Genomic DNA, 16,516 nt, shown 5'->3' with positions numbered 1-16,516 from the left:
AAAGTCAATATTTGGTAGGAACACTTTTATTCTGCAACACAGGCTGAACTCTCTGAGGAAGCTTTCTAGTCATTTCTGTAAATAGTCTTCAGGAATAGTTCTCCGAGCTTCCTGAAGGACATTCAAAGCTCCTCTCTGGATGTTGGCTGCCTTTCTTTCAGTTCTCGGTCAGGACGATCTCACGCTGCTTCAGTAGGAACGAGAACAGTCTGTTGAGGTCCGGGCTCTGCGTAGGCCCCGTGACTGATAATATTCCACTGTGTGTTTGTTGCATCCATGTATGCTTTTACTGCATTGGCAGTGTGTTTGGGATCATTGCTGTGCTGAAAAAAGAAACCGCTGCCAGTCAGACGCCTTGAGATGCATCTCTCAGGTCCTGTGTCAGATCTTTGCTGGACTTTTTGCTATTTCTTTAAGGATATGACATTCAGATATTGTTCATCTGCTGTTTTTTGGGTAAATGCCTGCTACTTATTTTGTCCTCCACTTGTCCACTTTCCTTAAATTATTTAAGGACACGCTGCATTGCATGCTGAGATTTGCCAAGTTTTCAGCTAACAGCTCTTTAGGAATCACCTTGTTAGTGTGAAAAAATTTTTTTTTATATATCTATCAAATTGTTTCTTTGGCATTTTTCATAGATTCAAGGAAAAGCGTGGAAACACATCATGTGTTTTGGGACTGACTGTTGGTGACAAAGTGCCTAAAGATACAATTTAAAATCTTTGCTAAGTTGTCTGTTATGTGTAGGCACAGCACTGGTTCATCCCTTGAGATAGGTGCCTTTATGCTTGAGGTGGGTCAGTGTTACGCAGCTTAACAAACAAACAAACAAAAACTTTGCTCTGAAAATGATAAGGTACAAGGACTGGACTGAAGATGAATGAAAAAGCAGCTAATGTCCAAAAATAAAAACCTTTTTTTAAATACCTTCAGAAATCCTGGACAAAAGAAGAAAGAAAGAAACTCTGGATCCCTGGAAGCAAAATATAAAGAAATGAAGGTGCACGCTATATACTGGGGACCCTCTTAAATAATTGCATAATTGTTTAACTGTATTTTAACACTAAAAGCATTACTTCAAAGTAAAAAATTCACGCTTGTAAGGCCTCTTCTTCTAATGCTGCCTTCTTTTGAGGTCCTCAGATAAAACCTGGCTTTGCCATTCCACATATTTCCATATACAGATGCACTATAATGTACTTTGAATACTAATTTAACATCTTAAAAACACTCAAGACAATATATAGTGTGTTAGATGCAGTTTTAATAGCGTATTGTTTTCGTCCATAGCTTTACTGTTCTGGTTGACTCCACAGTACATCTATGGCTTACTCCTACTGTGCAGTACTCGCTGTACACTTGCCTTTCCGACACGAACACTCGGGGATACTGAGAAAAGTAAACGACATAACTCAGAAATGTTAGCATGTATATTTACTCTGGATGTTTCCCGTGTAGCAGAGCTGTTAGTTCGTACTGTTTCACCATCATTTCGTTGGCCAATATTGACATTTCTGGTTTGATGGACGCGTTTCCGGCCTAGCATACTTCACAGCAGCGACGTGTGAATGGGGGTGGTCCTCAACTGTCAAGAGGGGAAGGCCTTGCTCAGTCTATTTATTTTTTATTTTCTCGCACCCTCCCACATATTTAGCGTCGCCATAATTGTGTTTTATTCGTATGGGTGGACAGGCGGTGTTCATTTTAAGCTTTTTAGTGTCGCGTAAAACACCGGAACGCCCCCCTCCAGCCGTTTGTCGGTCGTAACGTCCGAACATCCAGCTGATTGCTTTGAGTGCCGTTCAATTATTACAGTTCAAACTGAGCCGTTTTTCTCGGACTTAGCGGAAGGGTTTCTGTGGCCGAGGCGAGTTTGCCACCGGGATATTTTTTCCCCCCGTACCCGTTTGTGGACTTTCACCGGAATAGGACACCTATCGTTTCATCTAATCTGAGCGTTGGATGCTTTTTTTCTCATTGAACGACCAGGCCCCGGACTCATCCCCAGCCTCGCGTTTCCTTATCGGCTTTTTGTGAGTGCGCGTGCGTGCGTGTGTGTGCTTGTGTATGTGTGTGTGTGTTGGAAGTCATGGGAGACACTAGTGAACGAAGCAAACCTCCGACTCTACCTCCCAGGTGTCCCTGCGGATTTTGGGGGTAAGTGTTAAACCTGATAGAAACAGGATTAAAGCCGCTATCTTGAACTGAAAGGTAAATCCGGATGAAATGTGCTAAACGGGTTCAACTAGTCCAAACCCATTGTTGTTGTTCTGTTGTACAGGCCGAGGGTGGGGGGTTGGGAAGTTGGCTAATAAATAACCTCCTAGCTCGAAAACTAGCTTCATTTCCAGCCGTTTTAAAGCTCACACACCCTTCGTCGTCTCCTCGAGTGCCGGTTGTTATTTTTGATCGTCCTTTATCGGTTTTTGGGGCTATTTGAGAAGCCAGGAGATGACGTACCCGAGATAGAAAATGATTTATTGCCAGCAGGTTCCTTTTAAACCTGCCCTGCTTTCGTCTATCACCCCGAAGAAAAGCAGGATTCAGATATCTAACTCGCTGCTTGTCTTAAACCTTAAGAGGAGATACGTCGCTGAACTTATTTTGTCGGTTTATTTTACGCCCCTTTTTACATTCGGTCTTGTCAAGAGGTGGATGTGTGTTGCATACCGGATGTGATTCAATGATCTCGCCCGTGTTACCCCATAGGAAAGATGACTAACCTTTTTAAATGTGTTTGACAATGCCCCTCGGAAGTGGCTGATGATTTCTCATTAAATGCACGCAGTTCATTCCTCCACGAGAGGGGAAAAGAGGAAAAAGTGTGACAAGATTACTGCAATCTCATTAGTGGGCACCATAATCCCCCTACACTACACAAGTATTGATGATTCTTTTTATTTAATACTGGGGTTACCTGTTTTTGAGGCGATATCAGTCCAGAGCACAGTCATATGACTTGACATTTGATAAGCAGCCCCTCTTCCCCCAGCTGCCTTCATTTTGTGCTGTCCAGAAAGCAAACTGGAGGCGGCAGTAACCCACCTGTCAATGTCAGGTGACATGAATGGCAGCCTTGTGTGTTTATGGCCGAGCCTGCCTCAGCTCAGAATAACACCTGGCTGGGGGGTGGGGGGGCTGCTGGCTGTCTGTCCCACGCAGGCTCCCAGCACATGGCCCTGAAAGTCAAGGCTTCTTGACAAGATCTTGAAGGTGTAATTCAACTATTTGAAGGATTTGGGATCTTACTGGAAACATGGGCTGCAAACCTTCACCTTGGCAGTACTGATGACATGTTTCCAAAAAAACCATGTACATTGTTTCAACACCCCCCCTCACACACACACACACACACAGAAAAATAATCCAGGGAAGTAAAGAACTGTGAATAGTTAACTAGTGCCAGATTGACTCGATTTCAGGTGGAAGCACAGTGCTGCTTAGGAGCTACCGCAGCCTGTAGCACAGCGCGGAATAAATGATGTGAAGCTAGATCAATAGATAAATGTAATCAAACGAAGTAATAACATTATTATAAAATATGCCTATTGATTTAAAGACAAACAAAAGAAGCAACAATAATGTCATAAAAAGAGTAAAATTTACAAGTTAAATCCACAGAAGAAACAGAAGTTGATTAAGGTTATTAAAGCCAACAACAGGGCAGTGAAATGGTTTTAAAAAGAAAAGTTAAAAAGTAATAAAAGGAGTATAAATAAAATTGAACCAGAATTAAGATCAGTTAGTTTTGTAAACATAATAAACCCTACAATTTAAAGTTCATTAAGGCCAGGAGCTGCACTGCTGAAATACTGGGTCCTGACACTGGTGAACGTCTGTTTATTTGCTGCATCCTTTAAGATATCAGATTTTCAGGATTTAAAATAATTTAATAATGTTATACCAACATTAAAAAAATAAATTTTAGTCAGACTGCAGGCGACTTCATTGGTTACTTCCTTCAGGTAAGGCTGCACTGATCAGTGAAATCCCCTTTTTGCAACAGTTATCTCGAGTTTACAAAGACCATTAGTAACCTGAGTATAATATACCATTTAGCTTCAGTTACAGGCAGACACATTAGTGTTTCTGATAGTAATAAAAATAATGACATATCAGCCAGCAGCTCCTCGTCTTATTTGCAGACATAAACGTCTTTAACACACAAAAAGTTTTGATGGGAAATCCTTTGATTAGTTTATAAATAACTGTAACCAAGATGTTACATTTTTTAAAAAGTGCCACCTGATTGATGTATTATTTTGGACACTTTAGAGCAGCTAATGTACAGGCTGATCTCTTCATACGAGCAACAGGATTTAAGATGATGAGCTCATTGATTTTTAAAAATACTTGCTCTTCCTGTGCCGTCCTTTTCTGGGACCCAAGATTAAAGAATAGTTCCGTGTGTGTTTGTTTTTTCCTACTCTGCATGCTGCTATCACATGAACCAGATGCATTTTGGGAATCTAAACAAAATATTTGACTTGGACGTGGCGCCTGTGTGTGGACACAATCAAACTCTCCCATCTTGTCTCAACCTTGGAGCGTCACCTGGGAGCAGCTGTGAAGTCTGAGACTAGAAAAAAGAGAAATGAGACGCCTTTTTTAGGCCACATTTGGAAAATTTCAGGCTTTTGGTTCCATTTAAGCATTACTCAAGAATATTAAACTATTTGAGACTATTAAAATGGTCTCAGAATTGCAGTTAATATGTTCTTACCAGACAAATTCAGTCACTCCAACAGGTGGAAAAACGTTCACCTCTTTAGTCTGTGCAGGCTTGTCCTTCTGCATTAGTCACCAAGCTCCTGCAGGAACAATACTATGAATACCCTACCAAGTTCCAGCTTGTGTACCATTGACAGAATTCAGTGTGAACAGAAATGGCTGTTGAACACATTGTGGTGGTATGGACATTGGAGAGGAGCCCAGAAGGTGATGGAAAGACAAACCTGGTGGCAAAGATCCCACCAGGTGCCAAGGAAAGATTTAAGTGTCCAATAAAACTGTCCATTGTCTTATGAATGTACTCTGAATGATTGAACCTTAAGGTCACGTCTAGGCTATTTTAAACTCCGTAAGAATGTTGTTTTCTCTGTGGATTTAAGTCATGACTGCTCATAGCAGAAAGCCTGTAAAGTCACTCGTGTTTTAGTTGAAAGTTCTTCAGTTAGGCTGTTACTGTGCAGCCATCAAAAGGATGAAAGGCAGCGAGCGAATGGGATCGGCTTGTAGGTAGAACAATAAAAACTCTGTAAGGTAAAATCTGCGAACATTACACATCCCACCCTACTGGCCTCCAGGCAGCAGGTATCATTGACTTCAGTGCTGTCAGCCTCAGCTGTGCTTTCAGCTTTGTTAGCATGCTCCAACAAAAGAAGGTGAAGTTTAGGTTGACAATGGGGTACAAATACATGTTTACATAGTTTGCATATTCAAAGGTGTTTGCAGTGGGTATTCAAGCATCAAAATGGCAGATTACTTATTGTTGCTCTTAAACTAAATATTAGTGACTTTTGAGCCAAGCTTTTTTTTTCCCTTTTTGACTGCAGAAAGAAAAACAGAAATCTACTCCAGTATGTAAAAGCAGATTTGGGGGGGGGTTGTCCTATAAGATGAAATGTTTTGTCTCCCTGCTTGCAGGAAACTAGTAATGCCGAAACGATCAATGGAGTGACACAAAATTCATCAGCAACAATAGCTTAACAGTGGGGAAAAATGTCCTCTCTTCATGCCATATGTTCCTGTTGTGCAGCAGCCGTTTCTCTTCTTTCTTTCAGTCTTACTTCAAATCTGAGGCCCAGTTTCTAAAATCCTGAGATGAAACCTTGGAGGAGATTATGAAAGATGTTAGATTTAATGTGCAGAATATGGCATAACTTTAATTTGAGGTTGGGGGGGGGGGTTGTAAAATCCTGCTACTGTATTTCAGAGTGGCATTGTTCTTGCACATTTCTGTTCAGCTACTCTACAGTAAGTACAGATATTAATCTGTCGGGGGAAGTTATTTATATATAGATATGTACTCTAACCCTCCCAGTAACTTCATGTTTATGAATTTAACACTTTTTTTTAAATACAATGAACCTAAACATTGTCATGTCAACAGTTGTAATGTGTGGAAACAAACTGTGGATTTCTGTGGAGGTAAAAATATTCTCTCTTGTCTTTCCAGGTCCAGTAAAACGATGAACTTATGCTCCAAATGTTTTGCTGGTAAGTTTCAGTGCACAGGATTTCTCACATGAATAGAAATAACTTGTTTTATCCTGGGCTTGCGTATGGATATCATCCCACAGCAAAGGAGGTACAAGAAGTGGTGAAATAAATGGGTACCATCACACATCAGGTGCCTGACTTCCCTCAGCAGTCAAAATAATCCTTCAGTTTACCCGCTGTTTGCCAACTTGGTGACTTTTTGTAGCTTATTTCTGACTCTTTTTTTTTTTTTTTTCCCATGAAGTGTAAAAGCTTTAAACGGTCCTACTTTGCAGTCTGAGGTCTTGCTTACATGCACGAATGTAAGAACTGTGCTCAGGGGATGAGCCAAACCTCTCCGTGTCCCTCTGTGCGAGCCAGATGGAGGCTGTAAAAAAGAGACGGAGAGGTGTCGGCTCTTCTGTTGCTTCTGGCTTCCTCTCTGGTTATCTGTAAACGTAGCCACGGCACACCCGTGCTCTTTTACTCCATCACTGTGATTTTTGGTCCAGTGACGTTGGCTTAACGTGTTTATTACTGTCGCAGGATTGTTTCTGTGCCTCTCAGGGTTTGGATTTGTTGTAAAGATTTAAGAAAATAAAGTGAGTGATCATCGAGATGGTTTCTAGCCACATTGTTGCACTCCTTGCTCGGGAACTGTAAGCTAAAATTTGGTCTGTGTGCCAAAATGTGGAGGTGCATGGGGATATAAGGCTTGTGAACTGAAAAGGCATTTTGAACATCAGCTGCCTCCAGAGCTTCACCTGTACAGTTGTTGCTTGGCTACAGATTTAACAGCCTATGCTGCAGAGATTCGAATCCCCATACCCATGCACACATGGCTGCGTTTCAGCTCCCTGGTGTACATCTTTGTCTTTGTGGGTTACTCGCAGCTTCTTGCTTCTCACATATAAATGGCTGAAACTGTTTTACATTCGTTTTCTTTTGGTGCGCAGTCGTTCTCAGCGACAGCCTAACACGCTGCTAGCAGCAGCTTGAGGCTAGGTGTGCCAGCTGATTTCAGTTAGGAATGCCAATAATGCTAAGAAGTCATTCCTCAGAAAACGGAAGAAGCCATAAAGCGCCTCACTCCAAAATGATGTATTCACCATTTAGAGGAAAAACGGTTAAAGCTGAGAGATAATTGCTTCCATAAAGGATGATGAGATTCCATAAAATTTTCTTAATTTGCTGGGAAGATAGTAGCTGTTCTCGGAGGGCAGATTCAGGAAACGGACTGATCTTTGTTTCTCTGCTTACTGCCTTCAGTGTTTTGGTTGGAAGCCTTTTTAAACATAGAAAGCTCAATTTTTCTCCAGTGTGATAATTGCACAGGAAAGAAAATCACCCGGTTAAAGTTTGAAAATGTCACGGCGTGAGTTAAGCTGTCCCAGTGACTTCTCCAGTCTGGTTCAGGTGGATGAGGGTTGAAGGTGCGCTGCAGCCCCGTCGGTGGTCATGGCAACCGGCGAGTACGGTAGACGGCGAGGACCTAAGGGCCCAGCTGTGAGTGCAGCATCACAGACGGCAGCGATGCTTAGAATAGACTCGACACACACGAGTGTGGAGGCTGAGCAGAAGTGGGTTAGCCCACATGTGGAGGTGAAACCAAAATCTAGGCTGACCTTCCACACCCTCCCCTAGGGGGCTGGGGGGGTAGTCCAGCTCAGTCGTGCAAGGTGATTTTTATCTTTGTCTCGTGAGTCAGTTTTAAAAAAGTTAACTTACAGCCACGTAATGCAGTTCAGATCAGTTGTAAAGATGTTTCGTGGGCTTAGGCTTCTGTTTTTATATATATATATATATATATATATATATATATACACACACACACACACAGATGACAGCCATGAAATGAGCGATGGAGACAGTGCATGCTGCAACCAGTGATCATCTCCATTGTTGGTTAATCTGTGAATATGCTTTGCCACGTACTCAATCAGCCATTAAGCAAGAATACATCCAACAATGGTGGCAGCTGCTTATCACAAATTACCAATAAAGGAAAACACAGATGGAGATGGCACCTAACTATTTTAATTAGTGGGGACTGTGCAGAGTGTTGTGCAGTGTGTTCAGTAAATTGTTTTTGATAAAAGGAAGTATAATATGTTAAAAATAGTGGGAACTGCTCATCAAAAATACAATGGGACATATTAAAGCACCAAATATTCTTCATAACTAGAAGCTCAAGCACAGTCATTTTTTATACATTTCCTTTTAATTAATACGGTGATATAAGAATCAGGGAGCTGTTGAATTCAGCGGAGAAGTTTCTGCTGAAAGTTAAAGGTATGATGGGATGAGATGGGCGTAAACACTGAGGAGCTCTGGAACTCGATGTTGGGGAAACTCTGAGTGCAGTTATATTTACCAAACAGCCAGTGCGTTCTAGTTGGACAGGCAGGAAAAACTGGGATACCAAAGGAAATGGTGAGGCAGAAGATAATAACATGTGTGAGCTGTGTTTGGGCGGAGCACCAACTCACTATTTCACCAAACCTTTTCTGTCTTTAGGTTGAATCGATGATTTTAGCTTAAAGAAATGCTTTCCTGTGCTTTCTGTGCATTCTTCATTTACATAAACCCTCTTGCAGGTGTTGCAGCAGCATATTTGGGGTGCACAGTGTCTATATCCAGAAGTCTAGAGTTGTGTGTTTGACTCCATGTCCTATCTTTTTTTATTTTTTTCCCCCTCTCCCTCCCACTGTGTTTGTGTTTTCCCTGTCCTATTTTTTGCCTTCCTCTCTACTCTCTCCCCTGCTGTCCTTGGCCACAGACGTCCAGAAGAAGCAGCCAGTTGAAGACTGCACCCCCAAGCCCATCCAAAGCACTGGGAGTAGCCAATCGCCCGTTTTCAGTAGCGAGACGAGCAGTAGCAGTAGCCAATCCCGATCATTGTCGCCGCCCCCAAGCTCCGAGCAGCTGTCAGCTGAAGAGCCCTCGCCCGCGTTTTCCAGCACGAGGGAAGGTAAGACCGGACCGCCGACAATTTCACATTCACCAATGTGCTGCTTTTTTTTCTTTTCTTTTTAAGCTGACTTTCAGGAGAACAAACTTGCCTAAAAATGTGGAAACAAAAGGTTACTTTTCACAGTAGACTGTGAAAGATTTGCTCAATTTTACGGTTAAGTATTTATCAAAGAATTGATGGATACAGAACAAGCTGTTTGTGGCAAGGTGATGATAGAGTCTGGACTGACTGTTCTTTTTCTTTGTCAAGTACAGGAAGATGCAGAACATGGCTGACACAGGAGTGCAGCACTGAAACAAAGGAACATAATGTAATGTGACGTTCATTGCAAAACTCAGAAAATCTTTCATGTAGGAAATCTCCCAACTATCACGGAGCTCAGGACTACGTTAGCAGTCGCTCTTCAGACAAGCAGCAGTTGATGTCTCTGTGGTTTGGAGCAGTTTGTGCAGGCACCAGCGCTGCTGTGCAGCCTTTTCTATCTTTAAATACACGAATCTGTCTGTACGGGTTTTGCTTTTTAAAACACAGAAACAGCAGGAATAGGAATCCCCAGTACAAAGTGCCACATGGTACGAGGAAAACACAGCTCTCGGCAAAAGCCTCCAGGCGTTCAAACCTGTATGTCCAGTATTTTTACCACATCAGCCACAACATTAAAACCACCTGCCTTATAGATGTGAACGGCTCCCCTCTACAGGTGACCTGTGGGGACATCGGCCATGGATCCCTTCGTTCTTGACAGCTGTGATGATCAATAAAATTTTCTTGGTCACACACATTCCAAGGATGATTAATGGAATTGGATTGTGAGACCAGGTCATAACCTCAGACTCTTCGTCGTGTTCTTCAAGCACTTTTGGCCGTGTTGGAGCACTTTTCCTAGCTGGGGGAGCTGCTGCTATCACAGAGTGCTGGTAACATTGGGGGGTGTGGTTGGTCTGCAGCAGTAAATGTCTTAAAGACCAAGTTTTCCCTGCAGAATATTGCATTATAACAGTGTATTCACATCATCTGTCAGTGGATTCAATGTTGTGGATGATCAGTTTGTCACTCAATAGCAGATTAAATTTATTGTTGACAACCTTATTTTGTAAATTGCAGCTTTCCAAATCTTTTCTGGCCACTTTGGGCCAGAAACAAGTTTACTGTGAAGGGCGTCTGGGCTCTCTCTTAAACATAAGAGAGGGCTTCAGAGTAGAAAGGAGCTAACTGAGGTGTTTTGGGCCTCTGGTTAGGCTGTCTCCTGGAGGTCTCCTAGGTGAAGTGTTTCAGACGTACCCAACCAGGAGCAGACTCTCAGGGCAAAGCCAGGACACGTTGAAGAGATTATATCCCTCAGCTGTCTCAGGAACACCTCAGAGAACTCGAGGCGGTGGCTGGGGACCACTGCGCCTGTGACCCAGACTCACATCAGCAGTAGAAAGTGGATGAATGTTTATTAATACATTTGCTAGTTGTGGAGTCATGTTTGTGGCCATGTGACAAACTTCAGTATTAATTTTCCTCTTGGTTTCCAATCCCAAGTTTCTCCACCAGCATGTTAACTGAATTTTTACCTGCCTTTAACTTTACTGAGTTAGCTGGTAACTGTCTGCCTGCTGGTTGTTGCTGAGGTAAGATGCAGTCTGGCTGCTGCTGCTGCTAAAAACAGCACAGCTCAGTAATGTCCCCAAACTCACTATAAAGAGCTCCAAGTACACTCTTCCTCACACTCATATTTTCTTCAGTGTCATTTGTAAAATATTTCTGTTTGCTTTAAAATCAAATTTAAAAATCCTTGAAATGTTTTTCATTTGTTCTGACATTTAATTTCTTATTATTTATTTTTTTTTAAAGGTCAAGCTGGTTTGGAAAGAAGTAAAAAATATATGACCTGCATGAAAAATGTCCATAGAGTAATCTAATGACTAATAATAAAGTATTGACATTTCAGCTTCCCTTTCAAAAGAAGTAGTTGTTTTACTTTAAGCATGGTGCGTAATATAATCTGTACACGTGGTGCTATTTTCTGTTAGGTTTTCTTTCCTCAGCATGGATATATGTTAAGGAAGGAGGTCATTTCACGTCGTGTCTCACTCGTCCTTTATTTCCCCGTCTGTAGGTGTGTCGTCCACAGAAACGGCCCAAGGCACGCTCTGCACGCCCACAAAACGTCCACGAGAATCAGGTACAGCCAGCCTCTTGTTCTTGCTGGTAGCTCTGCGTGAGCTTCCCCACACTGAGCGCTAACTGTTCAAACCCCCCCCCCCCCGGTGTTTGTTTCCAGCCTCAGGCTCAGAGAGCGAGGCCACGCCAGAGAAACGACCACGGACAGAAGAGAAGGAAGGGAGCGGCGAGGAGGCCCGCGGGACGCCCAAGCAGAAGAACCGTCGGCGCTGCTATCGCTGCCAAACCAAACTAGAGCTGGTGCAGCAGGAACTGGGCTCCTGTCGCTGTGGTCAGTATCGTGACGTCAGTGCGTCTGAGACGTGTCATTATAAGCAGAGAAGCTCATCAAGCTTGAACGCTGTTTTTTGGTTTGCTTGAATCATTGCTTTTAATTTCGCTGACTGTGGTTCAGATGTTGCATTTATATTTTATTTTAAAGCGTTGTAAACTCGGGGGGGGGAATAACTGGGCTTTGGATTATGGTAAGTTTTCATACAAAGACCTTTAATATCAGAATCACTCAGATGCAGAGAATGCGCCTTTACTTCCTCTTTAAATTGTACATATAAAGTAAATCATGGCTTTAGAAACTGGGCAAAGACCCGTTTTCCTCTGTTTGCGTTTAACAGTAAACTCGGCAAAGTGAAACTAAATAAAACATGTAATGGGGTCACTTCCTCCCTCACCCGTGTCTCTGTTCGCCTCCCAGGCTACGTTTTCTGCATGCTTCACCGTCTACCCGAGCAACACGACTGTCTGTTCGACCATCTGGGCCGCGGACGCGAGGAGGCTGTCCTCAAGATGGTGAAGCTGGACCGCAAGGTGGGCCGCTCATGCCAGCGCATTGGAGAGGAGTGCTCCTGATTGGCCGCAGAGCGAATGGCCATCCAGTGAAAGAGGAGGTGGTAGAGGTGGTGATGGAAGGAGGTCTAGGAGAATTGACAAATGGGGAAATGGGAGGGGGAGGTGGGGGGGAGGGGTGGGGGGTAGATGAGGAGGAGGGGAGGGGGCGTGGTTGTAACATCCTGCATCTGACCCAACAATTCTGGATCTGAGCTTAACGCCGCCCTGTTGAAGTCCCGATTTCCTGCCTGGAGCGTCTGTTCGGACTCTGCCCGGGGCCAGCAGGGGGCCGCCCGGTGGCTGTTCTGCAGAGCCACGTTCAGTATCGCATGTTCTCACACACACACAGCCTTAACCCCACCCGTCTTCAGGAGGAGGACGCCGCAGAGACGGATCCAGCCAGTCATACATCATCCGCAGCACTGCTGTGTCCTGCCCTGGTTTCCTCCTCTTTACTCAGTCTTGTTTTCCTTCTTCTTTTCGGTACAGAAAGTGAACTGCGGTAATGCTTGGCTGAACTGATCCATTTGGATTTTAATCCTACAAATTTTTTTATTTTGTGCTTTTGTTTGGTCCCCTCCCCCCCATTACCTGGTCGCGGATGAGGGGTCTAGCACTATCCCACGACCACTCCTCAGGTCGTCATCAAGGGGTCGGTATCAAACCTCTAACCCCACCTTCCTCTTCTTCTTTTTTTTTTTTTCTTTTCTTCCTTCCTTCCTTCCACCCATGTTTGGACCCGTGCACAGCCTCACTAACCAGTTGTGCGCATGCATGGTTCTAGCAGCAGTGTATTTGTGCAGGTTTGAGTGTGTCATTTGGTAATGTGAGGCAGTCAGAGGATGCTGCCATGGTTTAATCTTCTTTTTTTTTTTTCCCCTTCCTGTGTGGCCGTCATGGTGATTAGCTCTGTTTTTACTGCTTAACCACGGTGTCGTGGAGGACAATACAGCCAATCCCTGCCTCTGCTCACACAGACTGTTGGCAAAAAGGAAAAATACAAATAAAAAAACACACTAAGTGGACAAGAGACACTCAGATAACTCCTCTGTGTAGCAGCCCCTCTTCTCCCTTTTCCCTCCCTTTTTTTTTTTTTTCTCCAATTTACTGAGTGGTACCGTTGTTCTTGATACATAAAGGGGGAGACAACTGAATTTTTGTATTCCAGTGAAGAGTTGTTCACCAGAACAGCATATATTAGAGAAACGAATATCTGAACTATCACTGAGTCTCCACAGTTCTGCACTGAGCATTTATATCACTTACTACCCTTTTATTTCCTATTTTGTCTTTTTGTAGGTAGGATGAATCGGGATTTATTCAGCTTGGGGACATCTTTTTGGAATGTAATTCTTTAAACATTATAATTTTTTCTTTTTTTTTTTTTTATGCTGTTGCCATCCAAGGCGTCATTTCTGCTCGTGAGAGTTCAAAAAATATCAGAGCGATGGTTCAGTTTAAATCTGTGATGCCATATTGATCTGCAGCACTTGTGTGACACATGTAAAGCTTGGATACAGTGTGCACCTAAAACAGCAATTAAAAATAATAAAATTTAAAAACTACAAAAAAAAAAAAGCGGGGGAGCAGATGTTCGGGTTTGAATATGTCCAAACTCTCGACTTACCTTTTAGTCAAAGTAGCGGATTATAAGAAGTCTAAGGTTGAAGCTGAACACACTGCGTGTCCGACTCTCCGGCAGGTTTTGGCTGCAGGAATATCGTGAATTCTTAAATTGAGCGGTTTTCCCCTTTTCCTCATGTTTTTGTTCTCGTTGTTTCCGACCCGGCTCTGAATCGACCCGCTCGGTCTGCTTGGACTTTGTGCTGTGCATATTGTTCAGTTACGCGTTCCTTCCTCCTCCAGAAGGTTTGTTCTACCAAAATCATTGTTCAGTTTGTGACGCTGCAGAAGTCAACATTTTCTTCCTCTTCACATTTTGATTTCTAATGTTTTTTTTTTCTGTTTTTTAAGCTTGAGGTGAGTTCAGCGAAATGAAGCAGCTGCTGTTGGTTTGAAAATCTCCATATTCTAATGTACTCTGCAGCTTTATTGGAAGTGCAATCATAACGTGGAACTGTACGTTACCGTTTTTCAGTTTGGAGACATCGGAGCCGGAGCGGCGGCTCTTTGAATGGCAGGAAAATTAGAAAGCGTCGTCTTTTTAAAAATGACTTCATAAAAGTTTGTTCGGGTTGAAAGCCTTTAGAAAACCACTTAACTATGCTAATCTTCACAAGTCATGGTTTGTTCTGTCCCTCGCCACTCCCCACTTCGTCTTCTCCATCGAGAACTCGGTGAAGGACGAGAGCTTTGTGGAGAAATGTCTTGGCTGGTTCTTATTTTGGTATTTTGAAAAACTTGTTCCTTTTTTTTTTTTTTTTTTTGAGTGCTAATGAGAAATGGCAAATTCAAATTATCTTTCTGTACCTTTTAAAAGAAAATTTATTTAACCTTATATCAGTTTGAGTTACTTACACCCTAGCATAGAGTGGCATATTTAGTTAAATGTATAAAAAGGCAAGAACATAATTCTGTCCTATTTTTCTCATTTTAATTTTATCGTGTTCCATTTTCTGCTGAGGAAAATAAACTGGATTAGAGGATGTGGTGTGTGTCTTTATTGTTACAGCAGCGTTTGTTAGTAAAAATAAATATCTCCAAGATCTGGGATGAAGAAAGTTTTCCTTGAATGCTAACGATGAGCTGAGAGGATGATTAAAACAGTGGGAGGTCACAGTAACTTGTAAAATGATAAATTTGCCATAAAACAACTTTATTTGGGCCGTCTGTGGAAATTATTTAACTGATCACATTCATGAAATTTTCTGTGCCACTTTTAAAGCTTTGCAGAGGGTCACTGTATGTTCAAACTGTGGTTAAACATCTATGAAGGTTCTCCATCGTCCAGGTCAGGGACGTCTCTGGAGCTTGAAAAAGGCGACTGGACTTTCATCCAAAAGGCTTCGGTTCTAAAACCAGATGATGGAGAGTCCCAGTGGACGCTGTCGCCTGGAGGTGGTTGTGGACCCACTATTGTTCATGTGCATAATCCCATCATAAGAGAACGACAAATGGAGCAACATTGTCGTCCCTTATGTAGGTTTGTCAGAGAAACTCTGGAGAATTTTCTCCAAGCATGACATTCCACCATACTTCAAACGTAGTCACACTATAAGACAAAAACTGGTTCATCCCGAGGACAAAGTCCAAACACAAGCTGAGGAACATGGTGTGAGGAGTGCTCAGACCTCTACACTGGAGAAACCAAACAGCCTCTTCACAAACGAACTGCGCAGCACAGAAGAGCCGCCTCATCAGGACGAGACTCAGCTGTTCAGCTGCACTCTGAGGATGCCAGTGTTCACAGAAGGTTTGGAAGAGGAGTAAAACATGCATCTATGTCCACTGTGAACAGCCATCACTGAACAGAGGAGGTGGATTATGACACCAGCTGAGGTCCTGAGCTCCTTTCCCAGGTATCTCAACCCCCACTCACACCTTTCTTCAGGTGACCCCCGACAGAGTGGGGCAAAGTCCCACAGTGGTCTCACCGATTACTGACTGTAATGACCCACGCCTTTTTTAAAAAAATTTTTTTATTAATACCTCATGTGTGGCTCATGTGAATATGCACATGAACAATAGTGGATCTACAACCACCTCCAGCCCCCCCCCCCCCCCCCCCCCCCCCCCCCCCACACACACACAGGGGGGGGGTTAAATATTTGGGACTCTCCACCTTGTGGAGTGTGTTTGTGTGTGAAGCCTCTTGGATGAAATGTCTGCAAGAAACTTAAAGAAGTCCAGTTGACTTTTTCAAGCTCTGGTGGCAGTCTGGTTAAATCATTACTTTTTTTGCACAGTTCTTTGGGATAAAGTTCACTGTTAAGGACATTAATGGATGATGAGTTTCTCCTGTATGGAAAGTAGATCTGCTGGGAAGGGCTCATTGAGCTGGCTCATTGAGGACTTCCAGCTTCCAAGGTCAGGACAGACATGCACACTGTTGGTCTAAATATGAACCACTTAGCCTTTACAGGTTTGCGAGGGAGCTTAAACCTGCTGACATGTGTAGAGAGGCGGGTACACCCTGAAATATGAGCACAGTCTAAATTTGACTTAAAAAGAAAAACTGACAAAATGCAGCACTATACCACAGTTAGGTTATTAAATTGTTACTGATGGCATCTTAAAGATGGTTTAATGATGCTGCCGGTTGAGGTGGTGCAAATTTGATAATTTAATAACCTCATTAAACTCTATTAATAGTGGAAGTGGGGTAAGAAGTGATTTTATGTTTTTCATCAATAAATTTGTAAGTATTTAATCTATGTAATGCAA

General features: G+C 42.9%; 1 protein-coding gene across 2 annotated transcripts; it reads left to right on the top strand.

The window, feature by feature from the left end:
• The first annotated feature begins 1,614 nt into the window (after positions 1–1,614).
• LOC115774954 (AN1-type zinc finger protein 3-like) lies at positions 1,615–12,282 on the top strand. 2 transcript variants are annotated; one of them, XM_030722450.1, is made up of 7 exons: positions 1,615–2,160; positions 6,182–6,222; positions 8,984–9,175; positions 9,433–9,488; positions 11,283–11,348; positions 11,448–11,618; positions 12,039–12,177. In XM_030722450.1, the coding sequence occupies exons 1-6, from the start codon at positions 2,093–2,095 to the stop codon at positions 11,580–11,582; spliced, it is 558 nt and encodes a 185-aa protein (XP_030578310.1). In that variant the 5' UTR covers positions 1,615–2,092; the 3' UTR covers positions 11,583–11,618; positions 12,039–12,177. The 2 variants fall into 2 exon arrangements, with proteins under 2 accessions (XP_030578310.1, XP_030578309.1); XM_030722449.1 differs by lacking the exon at positions 9,433–9,488 and having other exon boundaries at positions 1,617–2,160; positions 12,039–12,282.
• Positions 12,283–16,516: the final 4,234 nt, after the last annotated feature.

This window comes from Archocentrus centrarchus, chromosome 24 (genome assembly GCF_007364275.1).
Source record: "Archocentrus centrarchus isolate MPI-CPG fArcCen1 chromosome 24, fArcCen1, whole genome shotgun sequence".
Classification (NCBI taxonomy): Eukaryota; Metazoa; Chordata; class Actinopteri; order Cichliformes; family Cichlidae; genus Archocentrus; species Archocentrus centrarchus.
This window is presented reverse-complemented; position numbering and strand designations above follow the sequence as displayed.

What these genes read in the sequence shown, in the direction of transcription:
- LOC115774954 (XM_030722449.1), top strand. Translation starts at nt 2,093, where the DNA reads ATGGGAGACACTAGTGAACGAAGCAAACCTCCGACTCTACCTCCCAGG. An exon ending in AAAACGTCCACGAGAATCAG is followed by an intron (nt 11,349 to 11,447) that starts GTACAGCCAGCC and finishes GTTTGTTTCCAG; the next exon opens with CCTCAGGCTCAGAGAGCGAG. An exon ending in ACTGGGCTCCTGTCGCTGTG is followed by an intron (nt 11,619 to 12,038) that starts GTCAGTATCGTG and finishes TTCGCCTCCCAG; the next exon opens with GCTACGTTTTCTGCATGCTT.